The sequence below is a fragment of the Pangasianodon hypophthalmus genome, chromosome 12, assembly GCF_027358585.1.
Source record: "Pangasianodon hypophthalmus isolate fPanHyp1 chromosome 12, fPanHyp1.pri, whole genome shotgun sequence".
Classification (NCBI taxonomy): Eukaryota; Metazoa; Chordata; class Actinopteri; order Siluriformes; family Pangasiidae; genus Pangasianodon; species Pangasianodon hypophthalmus.
Window position 1 is genome coordinate 2,337,276 of NC_069721.1, and position 17,713 is coordinate 2,354,988.

General features: G+C 41.1%; 1 protein-coding gene across 1 annotated transcript in view; it reads left to right on the top strand.

Annotated features, from left to right (window-relative positions):
- ngfrb (nerve growth factor receptor b) overlaps positions 1 to 17,713 on the top strand; it is a 44,189-nt gene that overhangs the window by 11,680 nt on the left and 14,796 nt on the right. Inside the window, exon 3 of the mRNA XM_026947904.3 lies at positions 8,796 to 9,152. Coding sequence (XP_026803705.3) covers positions 8,796 to 9,152 — 357 coding nt within the window. The remainder of the gene's footprint in view (positions 1 to 8,795; positions 9,153 to 17,713) is intronic.

The window sequence follows — 17,713 nt, forward strand, 5'->3', positions numbered from 1 at the left end:
GCTGCCGTGGTTGTAATAAATTATATGGGAAACGGGTTCGAGTGAATGTTTTCATTGGATGGGTGCTTTCACACTTGGAAAAAGTTGTGTGACGGGCTCAGAGTTGATTTTCTTGGTCTCCCACATGTCTGGATGGCTGGACGCAGACCACTCAAATGAAAGAAAGGAACCTGGACCAAACATATAAATTAGTAATAGTCATTTATACCACAGAAGATCAGAAGGTATTCATTTTCTATAACAGCAGCTCTGACAGTATTGCAGTTGAAACTCACAGGTTTATATTAACGCGCTTGTTCTAAGACATTATCATTTCTATAGTAACAGCTCATTCACAGGGACTTGTACTGCATAAATCGATTTAAAAATATGCATAATCATAGATATGGTGACGTTTGAATATTTGTAGAAGGAGTTTCTAGTGTCAGCGCTTTGTAACAGTCAGAGGTAAAGCTGTGACTTTACAAGTATTGTAGCAAAGTTTACAACATCTTCAGGACAGAGGAGTTTATGCTTTGTAGTTTCTCAGTAAAATAACAAGCTATTTTTTTTTTTTTTGGCTGGTGAGGGAAAGACCGTTTATAGCTGCTATAAGTTTTTCTGGAAAGATCAAAACATTTTTATCTCTAAATCATTTCACTTCAGCTAGAAAAAAAAGAGTTGTTAATGTTATCAAAATAGTTCATGTTATCAAAATAGCTACACAATTTAGAGCAAAATAGACAGGTCTTCATTCTAGCTAGCAGGGCATATGACCACTCATCTGGTATGAAATCATACATTCATTACCACAAGATTTACACAAAACCTAGCAAACTAGCAGCTAGCATGAATTTTAACTTACATTTTTTTTTTTAAATTAAAATCTTGTTGCAGCCATGCCAGTGATCAGTCCTTGAATTGCCCGAATTTGTAAATGAAGATAGTTTCATTTTGTTCTAAGTGAAATGTCATTACATTTCGTCAGTGATTTGGAGTACAAGGGTGAATTTTTGTTTAGGTATAGCTTCATTTATGTCATGAAATGAGCACTTAAGCCCATAAATCTGGCATATTTCTGGAGTGACACCTTTAAAAAAAAAACTGTTTGCAGCTAGTGTCTGATATGGAACCACCCACCAACACTATATCACAAACCCCACCCCAAACCTGCTAGTCGACCTCATCCTGTATTCCAGGACCACATACCTCCAAGAGGACAGCTTAAAAATTCCTCATTGATCTTCACTTAAAAATTCAATTAAAATTGAAAAATTTTTAATGAAACAATGCGGAACTAGAAGTGCTTGCATTTGGCTGAAGATCTCTAACGAATATGAAAAATGATTGAAATGAATGACACCAAAATTTGTTTGGGACTTTCACCAGTACATGATGTGACATCCCACCTTAACTGTGGCTGCATATTGTCGAGTCGCACAAGCAGCTCAAATTCACTTGATTTTCTGCCTCCAAAGCTCTTTAGTTCATCCGCATTACTTCTCATAATAAATCTAATCTAGAGAGGTAGCTAGGCTAGTTAGATAGCTGATACTAGCTAAGACTGGTAAGAGAGTTATAGTTACGGTGGGTGCCTCGCATGAACCGCTTTAATTATGTCAGCTTCAAACTCCCTGGATAGTGATTTTTCTTAAATAAATAAATAAATAAAAAGTAAAATCAGCTTTCCACGCTAATCTGTCCGCACACACCTGCAGAACATTTTGCCTGGGTCAGTGAAATATTGCTGAACATAACCTGAGGGTTAACCACTACAAGCTGAAAAACAACTAAAAGTAATATTTTAACAAGTTGACGCTGAAGACCGTTCCAGCAACACCTGTTTTCCCAGGACAGTGATTAATATCAGGCTAGACAAAACTGAAGGGACACGTCAAAACTGGACATTTTGACCAAAATTACGAGTATATAATTATTAGTGTCCGCTGATCTCCGATAGTCCCGATCCCATTTCCGAGCAAGCCTTTTTGCCCCTGAATTTCTGTCTCTATTTAGGTTCTCAGGTGTGCAATATGTCCATTCAAAATCAGTAAAATCAGTTGATTGGAAAAGCACACTAGAGTTGCATTCCAGATCCCGATGTTTATGGAGAGACTTTAACCTCAAATAAAAATCATTCCGTCGCCTGGAGCTTGTGATTCGTCGTGTTTTGGAGGATCTGACAAGCCTTTAAAGCGCCCATGCGTGCGTATCTCAATGGAACTCCCTCGCCTCAGGCCAAAATACTCCATCATCACACATGAGGCCCTCCACCTTCTTTCTGATCACCCACCTGTCACTTTTTCTCATCCGGCTAAAGGTTATATGGTACGAATACGAATAACCTGTAACGGGTTTACAAGAAAAAGGAAGCAGTGGGTAGACTTCATTCATTATTCTGGTTCAGACTCTCTGTTTGCCCTCATTTTAAACTTCTACTTCAGTGGTGATTTAGTTTTGTTTTGTTTTGTGAAAGCATTATTCCCATCACTTTCCTTCATTCCCATCACTTTATTTACTTCATACACTGCACACTTACAATAAGACTGTAAGATTATAAGATTTGAAGTCTATTTCTATACATTTTTACTGGTTCCAAGTATTTATTTTTAGAAAGAAGCAAATTTTCAAGCCAACAGAAAAAAATGATTAAAAGTATTTTGTTCCCATTTAGCATCTTTTCCCATTTAAGTTAAAGTCTTTTGAAAGTCACCATCTTCAAAGTGTTTCCTTAGATTGTGGGTTCATCGTCTTTAAAATCAGAATTGGCAACACTGTTGAGTTTTATTAGTATAGTACTCTTAACAATAAGCATTGTCACAGAGCGGCTTTACAGAAATCCGGATGTAGATTTTAATCCAAGCCAAATCTATGCACGAGCCAGAGGCGACAGTGGCGAGGAAACACTCCCTGAGATGACACGAGGAGGAAACCTTGAGAGGAACCAGACTCCAAAAGGAACTGGTACTTTTCTGGGTGACACCTGATAGTAGGATTATAAATCATTACCATATACAATGTGTAGAAAAGTAATGTACTGAGTGTGTTGAAGCACAGGAGAGTCATGAGTATAAATGTCCAGGTGAGATTAAACATTGAAGCAGGGGTGAACCTTGGGTGCAAATATCCACAACAGCAGAAGGTGAGTCTGAAGTGCAGGTGCTCCAAGAAGAAGTAGAGCTTCAGGATCAATCAGGCAGGTCCAGAGATTGAGAGGAGCAACAGCACCAATTTGTGTCCTTTTTACACTCAGGATGTACAGTCTGTAGATGAATGGAGTGAAATTTGATTCTTCCACTCAGATTTGTATTTCAGTCGAGAGATTGCTATGATAAAGGTGTTTAAATAACTTCAAGATGTGAGGTCTAATTCTCAATTCCCCTTTCCTGGTCATAAATGGCTTATTAGGAGGCATCTAAAAACCCAACTTGTTGAAAGTAGGAGACATAATAGCAACGTGAACTTAGGGAGTACAGACAGAATGACTGTGGCTTGATAGAGACATAAACCAGCTGCTCTAGCAACACACACACACACACACACACACACACACAGACCTTCTGAGTGTAGAAAACAGAAAACATGTACAACCTTCGCCAGTATGCTAGTATGGATACACAAATATAGATGGATACAGATAGTCCACACTCACACACACACAAGAATAAATTGTAGCTGGCCACATTAGTTTACCTTTTATGGACACATAGAAGTCATTTACCGAATGCTATCTCTGCTCCTCTGTAAAGTACGAACCATGGTACTGACACACACACAAACACACACACACACACACATATGGTGCAGTCTCTCGATAATGTCGATATGCATTATTGATGACGCACATTATGGTAACGGCTGCAAGAGAGGAGGAGTGAGGGAAGAGAGCAAGATGAAGAAACAAGGGATGAAAAAAGAGAGGGGGCAAAAAGAGAGGAAAAGGCTGAGTGGGTGCTTTCCTTCGCTTTAGCCATCATCAGAAAATCCATTAGTGACCATAGTGCATGACACACCGGGGAATACAGAGAGGTAATAATCAAGCACTGATGAGCATGTGAGAGTGTATGGAGAATGTGTAGATGTGTGTTGAGTGTGGGTGTGTATGGACACAATGATCCCCTGTTGACTATCCCTCATTTAGCAGCATACGGTGGCCTCATCTGTATTAAGACAGCCATTATACTGTAGGCTAAAGAGACAGGTTAGTCATAGTAGAGACAGTTAAAGAGAAAGTATCAGGTGCTTCTATTGCCCTTGATCTGCACACATTAGGTCATTGGATCACCTCAGATGAAAATCAGAACTTGTAGTCCTCAGGATGGGAACAGGAGCTTGTGGGTGGCAAAAGTGTCCAGCTGTGGCAGGAATTCAAGGCCTCAGAATGTAAGGAGTAGAATCTGGATGGTGCAGAAGCTTGAAGGCTTCAGGGGTGGGAGCTTTTAGGTCTCAGAATGGGAGCACCAGGATGGCACCAGGAGATATATGTATTCCTATAGGATGGCAGGAGTAAGATCTGGATGGAGTCAGTTGCATATAGACTTCAATTTTGGCTTTCAGGATGGCACTAGAAGCGTCCAGATGGTAGCAGGAACTTGTAGCCCTCAGAGTGGAAGACATAAGTACTTGTAAGAAAAGGAGCTTGTTGGCATTATGATGGCTGGAGTACAATGAGGATGTGGTAGGTCTTGAGAGATGAAGCAGAATCTTGTGGGCCTAAAAATGACGAGTGGGATCAGAATAGGAACAGGAGCTTATAAGCCTTAGGATGGGAGCTGAAGCTTATAGCCCTCTGGATGGCAGTAGTAGGATCATGATGGAGGCAAAAGCTCATAGGCTTCAGATTCTGGGTCTCAAGATGGAAACAGGAGGTTATGGGTGGGGCAGAAACTACAGCCCTTATAGCTCTCGAGTAGGTCCAGATGACTGCAGGAGCTTGTGAGCCTGAAGATGGCAGGAGTGGGATCTGGATTGGATTCAGAGTCTTGTGTAGGCTTCAGTTCCTGGGTGTCAGGATGGCAACCATAGGACCTGGAATGGTCGGAAACCTATATTCCTCAAGAAGTTCTCAAGAAGAACTCATAGGCCTCAGAGTGGAGGAAGTAAGAATTCAAAGGAACAGGAGTAGGGGTAGCACATTTTGGCATCATGGTGGCAGGAGGACAATGAGGATGTGGTAGGTCTCAGGACTCGTGGGAAGACATAGGATCAGAATGGAGCAAAAACATACAGCCTTCATGATGGTGACAGCCGAAAGATCTTAATAGGAACAGACGCTTCTGGGCCTCAGTATGGATTGGTGCAAGAGATTATTGGTGTCTCAATGCCAAGAATAGGAGCTTACAGACCTCAGGATAGGTAATAAAAGAGGTGGTATGTATTATTATTATTATTATTATTTTTTACATTGATCTAATCTGTGTTAAATTTGTTATCAATATTGATAACCTGTGCAGTATAGAAATAACAGAAGTGAAGCAATAAGGCACACACACCGGCAACACTTGATCGTATTGTTAAAGTTGGGTGATTGCATGTGAAAAGACAGCACTGACATCTCAGTTCAGCAGAACATCCATGGTCTTCCACCTATACCTTTTTGACAAGGTCAGCTATAGGCTTGACTGAACAGAGAGAGAGGGAGAGAGAGAGAGAGAGAGAGAGAGAGTCTAAATCCTGATTATTGTCAGTAAGGCATTACCAAAGCCTAGGAGCCATGTAGGAAAAGGATCCACCGTGGTCTATTTGTATTGATCAGAGAGCTGCATTTAGCAACCATAGAGACCAAGTGAGATTGCTTAGGTACTACTCTAAGCCATTTAGAGCTTTAAATGTCAAAAGCAAGTCTTTACAAAACATAACAGGCGGCCAATGTAGATTGGAGGCAACCCAAGTGCTCAATGTTTCTAGTTACTGTAAGAACCCTAGACTAAATGAAGCCAGTTCATACTTCTTATAATAAAAGTTTCTCATCCATATACCAGAAATGAAAAAGATCATTAACATCAACACCAAAATTTAGTGGTGCAAGGCATACTGTGCTTAGCCAGGTTATTTATAATTGTCTTGGTTTCAGGGATGATTTCCTAATGGGGTCTACGTCAGGTGTGGAAACTATCTGCTCTTGGCGCCGCATGCCAAGATTGGTCCAACTTGTCACTATACTTGTTTCAAGTTTCATGATGGTGTGGAAAGGGTTGTTATGGTCACTGGAGGAGACAGAATGCCTTACTGATATCTAAAACCAGAATTGCACAGGACTGGAGCACTGTAATTAGCACACCTACAGGGTGTGATTGCTTGCACTGAGAACATTGTGAAAAATGCACGTCTTGTGCTGGACTGCATGGATAAAAATCTTTTTAAATGAGAACGGCTCCCTGCTTACAATATTCCTGCATTATGGCATGCTGTGCATGAGGCCCTCTCACAGATGAGCCCAGTATCGTTCCTGGGTGTAGACTTGGGCATTCTGGCTAGTTGTGAAACCTCTATAAGTGACTATGCATCCAGTCCTTAATGTTCCTGATACAACCTGTTAATCTATAGTTCATTTGGTCTAGCTAATGTAAAAAAGCATGTATAAAGAAAACAACAGAAGGAAAGGAATTTATCTTTGTGGTACACCATAGTGTACCTGTTTAGGGTCAGATAAATTTTTGTTTGGATTTTTACTCTAGTTTCTTCCAGTTTGGTCATTTGTCAATTCCCATACTGTAAATATCTATGGCAGCTACCAACCAAGGAGGGTGAGGGTTAACATGTGCTTCCTCCAAAGCATATGAAGCCACCACATCTTTTCAAACTACTGCTCATGCTACATCACAGAAAAGTTAAACACTTGGAGGAAAGCCTTAACTTCCCACTTACTTATACATGAGCTGATAGATGAGACATTCATGATTGTTTAGTGTCATTTCGATTGACAGGAAAGAGAGTATTGCAGTAACACCATCCGTCTGACCAGTTTTGCTCTCATGGACCCCCAAGGATGGCTTTTGGATCATCAGGATTTGATCTTAAGATAACCCCATTTTCACTTAAAAACTGAAGTCTGTCATGTAAAATGTCAATCAAAATTTAAAAGGATCTATAGCATCTAAGCTGCACAAAGATCTGTGAGTATGAAGAGAGTGCTCTACTGACAGAAGACACAAAACAGTAAATGAGTCAGTTTCTGTGCTATGGTGAGATCTAAATTTAGAGGCACTTCATATGACCAGATTTGCAAAGTTTTTTTTTTTTATTAGTTCAAGAATCATAGTCAAAAATCCATAACAGAGCTGCAGTAGGCCCAAAGCAGGACTCATGATTAAGAAACCAGGATGAGGATTTAGGGAAACAAGAAATGAGTAGAATGGAGTTTACTCAGGCAAGACTTCTCAAACAATACAAAGCAAAGCACAGCCTGAGGTAACAACAGGACAATACCCAGGTCTGTATTTGGGCACGGGCCAGTCTGGAGGGGGATCTGACACAGAAACAGGGCTGAGGACATAAATAGGAACAGGACTCAGACTGAAACATTAGAAGTAGTAATATGGGCTGAAACAGGAGCCGGGACTGCATCAATTTGCCAAACGCTAACATGGCTATTGGCGTTTTACTCAATGGAAAACAAGCTGCACGGTTGGTACATCTTTACGATAAATTTGAGAGGTCAATGAAAGTTTGTCCAACCATTTATAAGGATTTATATACACTTATAAAGACTTGGAATACCAGAATAGTAGTGGCATCTCTGCTGAGGCGACCTGAAAGGACACCTCGAATATGTCAAATTTGATTGACCAAGAATTTAAGGAAAAAAGAAAGACATTGCTTTTTCACAGGGTCCCTGGTTCAATCCTGAGTTCAGGTGACTGTTTCTCATGTTCTCTTCACGCCTGGGTGGGTTATCGCTGGGTTCTCCAGTTTAGTCCCACCTCTCAAGTGCCCTGTGATGGCCTGGTGTTCCATCAAGGCTGTATTCCCACCTTACGCCCAGTGTTCCTGGGATAGACGCTGGCACCAGCCCAGCCCTGGCCAGGATAAAGTGCTTACTGAAGATGAATGAATGAACAATTCTGCAGGTAGTTAATCAACTGCAAGCAAATTGGTTAGTTAATCTACTGCAAGCAAATTTCATATTTATTTTTCCAAAGATGTGGTTGCTTCTAAACGTTTGGCATCTTTGTTGATTTTCAAAAACTGATTACTGTCACAACTTCTAACTGAGACCTGACCTGTCTCGAACATGAGATACAGCATACATTTTGTCGCAATTAAGGATTATTTTAAAACAATCAAGTGTCTCTTTTATTCCATTATTATGTGCAAATTAAAAAAAACACACACAGCATAAATTTAAAGGCCAGAAAAGGTCAAATGAGACCTTAAATACAGCACTGAAGCTATCACACTCTCTTAGCTTCTTTTTTCTTTTCTCATTTCACGCCCTTATCACATGGTGTCTTTTAAGAACTGTTTTTATTAACAGGCTTTTGAAAACATCATATGATCTAGTAAATGTGCTGAATGAATCTTTTGTGTTTAATTCAGATCAAATCTGTGAAAGTTCTTTTCTGCCAATTTATTTATTTGTTTGTTCATTGCTTGTTTATTTCTTTATTTACTTGGGGGAAAAATTTTGATTTTTTTTAACATGAAACTTAAAAAATCATATCAAATTCGATGATGATGATGATGATGATGTTGAGAGGGAGGATGAGCTGAAACAGCTTCTTCAGTCTTACACCATTTTTTACACAGACTTTGAGCTGGTGCTTTTGAGGGATGCTTTAGAAGTCCATCAATCACGTTGCTTTCGTTCCTTGCAGGTGAGACGTTCTCAGAGAACTTCAGCCACACGGAGAGATGCATGCCATGCACAGACTGCACTGGGTTGTTACGCATGGAGACGCCATGCACGGATGCCAACGACGCCACCTGTGTGTGCGACTATGGCTACTTCATGTCGCGCATAACGGGGCAGTGCCAGGCGTGCACGGCGTGTCCAGTGGGCAGCGGTGTGCTCAGGCGCTGCAACCCCGAGCAGGACACCGTATGCGAGACATGCATGGACGACACGTACTCAGACCAGGAGAGCGAGCTCAACCTGTGCTTGCCGTGCACCATCTGCGAGGATACGGAGGAGCTCCAGCACTGCACCGCTGTCAGCGACACCGTGTGCCAAGGTACGAAAGCGTTGCTGTAGTGTGCGGGGTACAAATGGTGCACTCTGAGTTTGTCAAGACTAGCGAGTTCTTGTTACCATTTCAAAGTACAGTGTGTTAGCAATTTGCCAACGATTACAATTTTTTTTCATTAAACAGCAACATGTGTTTTTTATCTGTTACATCAGTTACATTTAATGTTTGCAAAACAAGTTAGTTTCTGTTCTCACTTATTACACGTTATAGCAGCTATAAACAGTTGTTCCCTTATCAGCCTCTTTTTTTTCTCTCTTTTGAAGTTAATACAGAAAAAAAAACGTTTTATCATGATAATCGCAAAACTGCTCCGTTCTGAAGATGTTGGAAAATATGAAGTTACAGCAATACCTCTGACACTGGAGACTCCTTCCATACATGCTATATAAATGTCTCCTTACAGAAAATTTATTATCACCATATCAACCATATCAACACACGTTTTTAATACGTTTTTGTGGCACGTCATCCATACACGTCCCTGTGAATGAGTGCATTGATGTAAACTTGTGCACTACTGTCAAAGCTGCTACTATAGAAAATTAAAAATTAAAAAACACCTTCTGACCAATCAGAAACCAGAATCCAGTGTAGGTAGATAGATAGACAGACAGAGAGAGAGAGAGAGAGAGAGAGAGAGGGAGAAAGGGAGAGCTGAGAGATGAACGAGGAAAGCGAAAGCGACAGGTGATAAAAGAAAAAGCGAAACAGGTGAGAAACTAGCAGAGGGACAGAGATTTCCAACAGCACTTGGCCAATCGTAAATCTAAAAAAACCTCATAAACCCATCAAAAAAAGTATCACTGTAGCCAACTGACTAGCACCCTGAGTGGCAAGAGGTCAGAGGTTAACCCTGACTGTGACCTTTAACCCCCTCTTCCACTCATTCCCTACATGTTGATTGGAAGCTAATGTGGTAAAACTGTTATTCTCATTTTTCCATCCACTGTAGATTCATGGCCTTGTGTGACATCTAGCTAGCTAACTGCGTAGCCACTTTTTTTAAAAAAAATTTAAATCATTTTTTCTTGGTTGCTGAGAGAAGTTTCATTTAACATTTCTTCTCTTTGTAAAATGGATTTTAGACCCAATTAATATATTTTTATGAGGTAAAAACAACCTTGCTAGCAAAGCTAAATAGCCTATTTTCTGTGCTAAATATTATACATTTGTAAAGCGTGCAGTTTCGAGGAGTTTCCGTGTACACAATACTGAAAGAAAGAAAACAAAACAGTTTAACGTCGGGTTGCGTTTTAGCCGAGTCCATAACAATAACATTTGCTGCCACAAATACAAGACTTTTGCTAGAAACATTGGCAAAACTAGCAAAGAAAGCTTCTAAAAATAGAAAAGTGCGCTAATACATATAGCCAGAATGAAAGATACGCTAGGCTACTAACAGGCTAAGGGATGAAATCTAAAGACAGTACTAAAAAAATATAGGACGCTAATGTGGGAAAAAATGCTAACAATTCCACCTCTTGTTGAAAACAATGAGGTATTTTTTCATAACTCACAGGCTAGTAATTAACATTCTAAGGTGTGTCATTATTTGTCTTGTCGAAAACTTTTTAAATTTGATATGTTTCCTGATATGCGTTAATCCTACGCAGCATGTTTAGGTTTTTTGGTCAGTCTCAGAGCGCTCTAAATCTGCTAAATCTCAGTATGCTAGGTGCTACAGAGATAAATTTCACACTTGCACATGTGCAAATACAGATCAGTTAATGACAGCCCTCATGTCAAGTAATAACACGCTCTAATGAGTGACTTTGCACTGCGCCTGTTCTATATTATTAGTGTCAGTTTGGCTAATATCCTGTTTACGGGCAAGTCATTTCCTGTACATGTGGAGACAGACTTTGCTTTCATCACCTGCAGGCAACAGACAGGTTAACAGTGTATGTGTGTGTGTGTGTGTGGGGGTGTGCGTCTGCTTCAATACCTGTCACCTGTCAGCAATTAGCAATGACACATGGTACATTTTTAAAAATTCTTATGAAATGCCAAAATTAATTTCTGATATTAAGACTGACAGAAGGGGGTTTAGGGTGTGTTGTTGCTAGCTATCTAAATTTGTCTCACTGCTAGAGATGTTTAGCTTCAAACGGACCTTTTTGCTCTAATCTCAGTCCAGGGGGTGAAAGGTCAGAGGTTGTGAGAGGCTACTGTAGGCAAGGGGTTAATGAATAGAGTGGAAGGTTTGCGTTTGTGTTGATTACCTCTGTAAACACGACGTTAAGCTCTCAGCTGATGAAAGGCTTAAAGCTAACGAGCTAGAGGTTCAGCAACAGGACAGGTCCTTATCGCCTTAACTGCTGGTAGATTTCACTCTAAACGATCAGAATTTTCGAAACATCTGGCGTCAATGTTCTTATCATGATGAAGGAGAAATTCAGCATTGTATCACAGAGCGGAAGAAAGTGAGGAAAACCAATATTCAGAAATGATTTTGATCTCATCTGGTTCGGACATGCTCTTGAGTCTTGCTGTAATGAGTGTGTGTGTGTGTGTGTGTGTGAGTGTGTGTTGGGGTGGGGCTGGGGGGTGGAGGTTGGAGGGGGCCACACAGGAAGCCATTTGGGTTAGCGGAGGAGGATGCGTGAAAGTGGTGTGTAATCTCATTAATAAACGGATCAGTTTCAGAGCTTCTACCATGTGGGTGTGTGATGAATGACTGAGAGGAAGAGAAGACTCCCAGGAAAGAAGGGTCCAATCAATTATGCTCATTTCACCATGACAGTGTGGGGCTTAGCTTCATTGCTATATTGCTAAATCTACTTAGTGACGTTGATACAATGGCAGGGAGACGGATAGAGGTCAAAAACAAGGATCAGACAGTAGAGCAAAAGAGTAAAATAAACAGAGAGATGAACAGGACTCACAAATGTATATCTTTTTCTTCCCCATTTCCTCCTCAATTTGGTCACTAGCAATTCCCACCCGCCAGCCAGCTCTCCCACCACTACCAACCAGGGAGAGTGAGCATGAACACATGCTTTCTCCAAGAACCATGGAGCCAATTGCACTGCTGTGCATACACACAGTGTAACACACTTGCTATCGACCCTCTTCCACATACATGACCTCAAAGATGACTACGATTGGTTTTGAGAGAGTATGCCATCTGTGGCATCATCCGACTCGCCACTTGGGAGTCCCCAAGATTTTCGGGGTTACGCAAGTGGAGAGGTCCTGATTGGTGCAATTGATGGTCTAAGTGTCTGTCCTGTCATGGGGAGAAAGAAAGGAATTCATTTATGAGTTCAAAATGAATGAATGGACGACCACAAGAAGAACGGTTCTGAGCACTGTCAGATCTCCCATGTCAAACAAAGCACCGGGGTTCTTCTTCAGTAAATGTTAAATAAACATCTCCTTACAGAGAACTTCACCAATGTTGAGCAATGTTTTCACACCTTCTGACCAATCAGAATCTAGAATTCAGCAGTGCACTGGTAAGAGCTGACAGAATCCATTCAAGGTATTACTTCAGGGAAGAAGCAGGAAGTGGCGCTTGAATAGAAACCCAAGGGAATTTTGTGGGTCTGACCTTGAAAGTTCCTGCCTTAGAGGTTCGAAACAAAGCCATTATGGAAGATCAAGCTGATTGTGTGACTGTGTGTGCCTCTTGAATTCCAGTTTCTCTCCGTCATACGATTATCACTCAGAGTGTGTGTGAGAGCACATTGTACGCCGACCCTCCACAGCAGGGCATTGATAGAGTTATCACGGCCAGGACTGACCTTTCACCTTAGCCCGTTGCCTAATACAATGTGTGGCTTTGTGCCCGAAGAGACGCCGCGTTAATGCGCTTCTCTATCTCTCTTTGCCGTCCTCTCTCTCACCCCAGCATCCTTCCATCACTCTCCATCTCTCGGTGTCTTTCTCGCCACGCTTCTACACAATGAAGTCCGTCCAGTTCGTGTTATGGCGCCTGATGCTTGCTGGCTTTTACCCCATAACATTCCCAGAGTTTTTTCATATTTTTCCGCAGCCACAAAGGTCCAAGAGGTGAAAGCCCGAGCACGTGCCTCAGCCCATGGCATTTTTTCTCCTGCCTCATAAATTTGCCAAGGATGACCTCGACAACTGGGGACGCCATTAAATTTCACCCGAGCAGAATTCCCAGTGCCGAATGTGACATTCCTTATGAGGAGCGCTTGCTTGTGTCTTTTGTGGTGTTTGTGGATTACTTGTTCTCTTATCTTACCATCTAATCTGTGAGAGTGCTACGACTTCAGTTACGGCAAAAAGTTGCCCTTGCATGACATCGCTGCTGCTTCTAGGAGAAAGACTATGTTTTGCTTTGTTTTGTTGTCACTTCGACTTTTCTTGCACTTGCAATTGGCCTTGACGTGTCAAAATCAAGGCTTGCAATACGCTCCAACATTTTCACACTATCTAGAATGATAGAAATCTAGAAACTATTCAACTCTATTTACTATTACATGATGCCTTGTATTATAGTGATACTTTTTTTTAAAGAAAAATACAGTATATTATGGGTTACACAGACTAGTCGACTAATACCTTCACCAGCGCCGTTGTAGGGGAATACAGCGAAGCCGAACTTGCTGTGAATTTGTTCCTGATTGGCTGCTGTAGACACGGCTCTGCTGATGTCATCAAGCGGCAAGATGAAGATCTACAAGCTGTGTTTGGAGAAACACCTCATTAAGTCAGGTTCCAATAAGGAATGTCTATGTCAGGGGTACTAATAATTTGGGAAGGTGCAGATAAATTTTTTTTTTACATGAACAATTTCCTTACTCCAGGTACTCCGCCATTTTGTGCCCGGCTGCGACTCCACAAAATATATCACAATCCGTTCCTGTGGTATATATATATATTTTTTTAACCAAACAACAAGGTCATTTTACTAATGAGACCAAATTGGGTGATGGTCCACCAGTTGAGGCCCCTCGTCGACATCATATCAGTGCTTGAGTCTTCATTTAGGCATTATCAATTTGTTTAAACTTTATATATAAAATAAAAAAAAGTTCAACCTAAAACCTATTAGTTTATTAGGGACTCCTACTACAGTATATATGTGTACAATCTGTTGCTCCGTACAAAGTGTGTGACTGGCCCAAATTACAGATTTCCTCTCTACGCATTAGGACTCGGGTCATATTTCAGATATCACAAGACGCTGTCGCTGAATTGGAGCATTCAACATCCAAAGCTTGTGAAGAAATTGACGCGAGTCGCGTATTTGTTTTACTCTTTTATTTTTGGTATATTTATATGTACAACCAAGGCTGTACGTTGCACATACGTACAAGGAGGAGGAGGAGGAGGAGTGAAATGAAAGGCGAGACAGATGCACTCTTGAGATAAAGACGGAAAAGAGGAAGGGAAAAGAGCGAATGAGCAGATGCGGAGAAACAAATGCAGTCGATAGAAGAGATGAAGTTTCTCTCCTGCCTTATCAGGTTTCACAGCCTGACCTCTGGGAACATTTCTGCTGTAGAGAACCCGACTACACACACACACACACACACACACAAACAGAGGTAAATTTTCTGTCCTGGCTGGCATGACAAGGCTTGCTCTGATGGTAGCTATGTAGTTACTACTCTATAAACAAAATAACTTGCAGCGAGAGGCGGGACAAATCATTTTCTGCATCGTCACACCTTTAAGCTAACGAGACTTTCACACCTGCACTAACATGTGGCTACGCTTTCAGGTGTGTTTATATATATATGTGTGTATATATATGTGTGTGTGTGTGTGTATGGAAGTATCTTTTTCTTTTTTCCTCAGTGACTAAGGCCAGTCAAGTCTGTGTAATACACACGAGTAGAAGAAGGCTTTTATCGCAGACATGCTCCGTCTTGAGTAGGGTATGCATTGATACTGGTATCGGTCAAATGCGAGCTTGCAGAGAAGCCATCACACATGAGAGCACGTTAGTTCTGCATGCGATGAGCACTAAGACACATTTAACAGTCAACATAGAGCTAAATAAAATGTTGCATGGCGTCCCTAATTGATTAATACTCAGTAGGTTATTCATTTCCGTATCAGTATCAGTATCAGTATCAGTGAGTATCAACAATGTCTCGATCTGAAAGAAAAAATGCTTAAGTTTGTGCAGCTCTTTCTCCTTATTCATGGTTGAATTTACCCTAAAACCTCTTGCCTTCAGGCTATCACAACAAATTTTATGAATTCGATCTAATAATATTCCAATTTCCACAATATTTACAGGCATAGCGATAGTGAATGGAGTTTAACTTGTTCTCCCCTTGTCCATGTGTGGTCTTCCTTCAGGTTCTCAGATTTCCTCCCACCTCCAGAAAACATGCTGGTGGATGGATTGGCAAAGTTAAATTTCCCCTAGGTGTGAAAGTTATTTCTGTAAAGCTGCTTTGTGACAATGTCCATTGTTAAAAGCACTATACAAATGAATTGAATTGATCTGAAGTGAAAGTGTGTGTGAGTGTGTGACTGTTATCTCATCCAGGGTGTGTTACCACCTCACGCCCAGTGTTCCTCGGATAGGCTCTGGATCCACTACCAGGATAAAGTGAAGTTTAGATTCATAGTTTAGTGAAGATGAACGAAAAATATTTACACAATCAAACAGAAACAACATGTTTCAAATCACATGCTTAAATGTTGTTCGGTTGTCCCTCTATGTGAACGCTTAAAGGTTATATGTAGCATAACATTCCGATCTTTTGGATTCTACGAAGTCTTAATTATCTGACCAGCCCTTGAAGAACAATGTGTTCTAATCCTACGTTCACATTAGCAGGTGAAAAGTTGGAAGTTGTAGTTTGTCTGTTGTGGGTGTGCAATGACCACTTCTGCTGTTGCTTGTGGGTGTGGCCTGTGGGTGTGGCCTGAGTTCCATTGTTATAGGAATTATGGGAATTAGTAACTCTGAAGCCTTTTGAACAGCACAGAACACGCATCCTACTCAAACTCTTGTAGGGATCTGCCTTCGGATTGGAACATAATGCATATCATTGCTTGTTTTTTTCACATCAATCAAATCAATTTATGTGACCTCGAGCGAAATTGAAATTATTCGAATTTTCCGATGTCACAGAATCCCTGTTAATTGATATTTGGATAACACTCATAAGCCAAGCCGATAAAGTGTAACCCAATAGAGTGTAACCTAATCTCTTTAAAACCTCTCTGAAGTGGCCGAGTCCATCTGCTTCCATTTAGAGTGTAATTACTGTATCTAATGAGGACACTTCCAAACACACACACACACACACACTCTCTCATTCTCTCTCTCTTGCTTGTTCTTTCTCTGTCTTATATTTTACCTACAAAAAAAAAAAAACCAGGGAAGTCTGATTGATAAAATAACACCAAAATGACCTTCATATGTTGTGGTGTAAAAACATGAAGGAGAAGTGAGTGAGGAAAGAGGAGAACTGAGAAAATGACCGGAGGGGAGCAGGACAAGCGAGACGGTAGTCTGGTCTTTATTGATGGAGACCGCCTCAGCAGTGCATAAGAGAGATGGGAAGATAAAGAGAGTGAGACAGAAAGAAAGAGAGAGAGAGAGAGATAGAAGACGAGATATATGGAGAGAGAGAGAGAGAGAGAGAGAGAGAGAGAGAGAGAGAGAGAGCAAAGAAAAGACTGAGAGTGTTTTGTACACCACAAAGAGTATCTCTGTCCACGCTGGTGTCTGGTGTCCTGTCTCTGGGGAAAGAAACTTTGTGTGTGTGTCTGTGTGTGTCTGTGTGTGTGTGTGTATTGATATGGTGTATATATGGCACTGGGAAAAGGGAACAGGGAGTGGTCATAATACAAAAAACAGACTATACAAAAAAACATAACGCTTGTAACAGATAAAGTTTTTATCTGTTATGTGAGGAGATGTTTACTTAACATTTACGGAAGGAGTCTCCAGTGCAAGAGCTTTGTAATATTCATAGGTAAAGCTCGAACTTTAGGTTTTCCGACACAGGAAAGTCTTCACAACATGATATTATTGGCATCTTCAGCCAGCTAGCACAGATAGACCTCCTATATACCTCCTATATACAGTACCTTCTAGAAAGTTCCACCTCCATTACTGTGTGGTCGCCCCGCCCCCCCCGCCCACACACACACCCGAGGCGCCCATTCTCCGCCCCCATGCCCGGAATAACAGATGCTCCTCAATATGTGCGTCCATCTGTCCCTGCAGCTGAACATCCTGTAGCTCGAGTCCCATTATAGCGCGAGCCTGCTTTAGTGTGCATTAGCCTCGACTTGGAGCGAGAGTATGTTTATTATGGCTTCCGATCGAATCACGTCTAATCTCATCTGCCGCTCCATCTCTCACTCACTCCAACTTTCCACTGCAGTCCAAATAAAAGCAGCCGCAGCCATAATGTTGTTTTCTCCTTGCTTTTTATTCCCCTCGGATTGCCTGAGGCCTGATGTCACTCGCAGTAAAAAATACCGTCAAATTCAATAACATTTCTTCTGGACATTAAAGATAACAGAACTAAAAAAATGTGATTTAAGTTGAAACTTGTTTTCTATCTATGAACAAAGTCTTACAGATTGCCACTCAT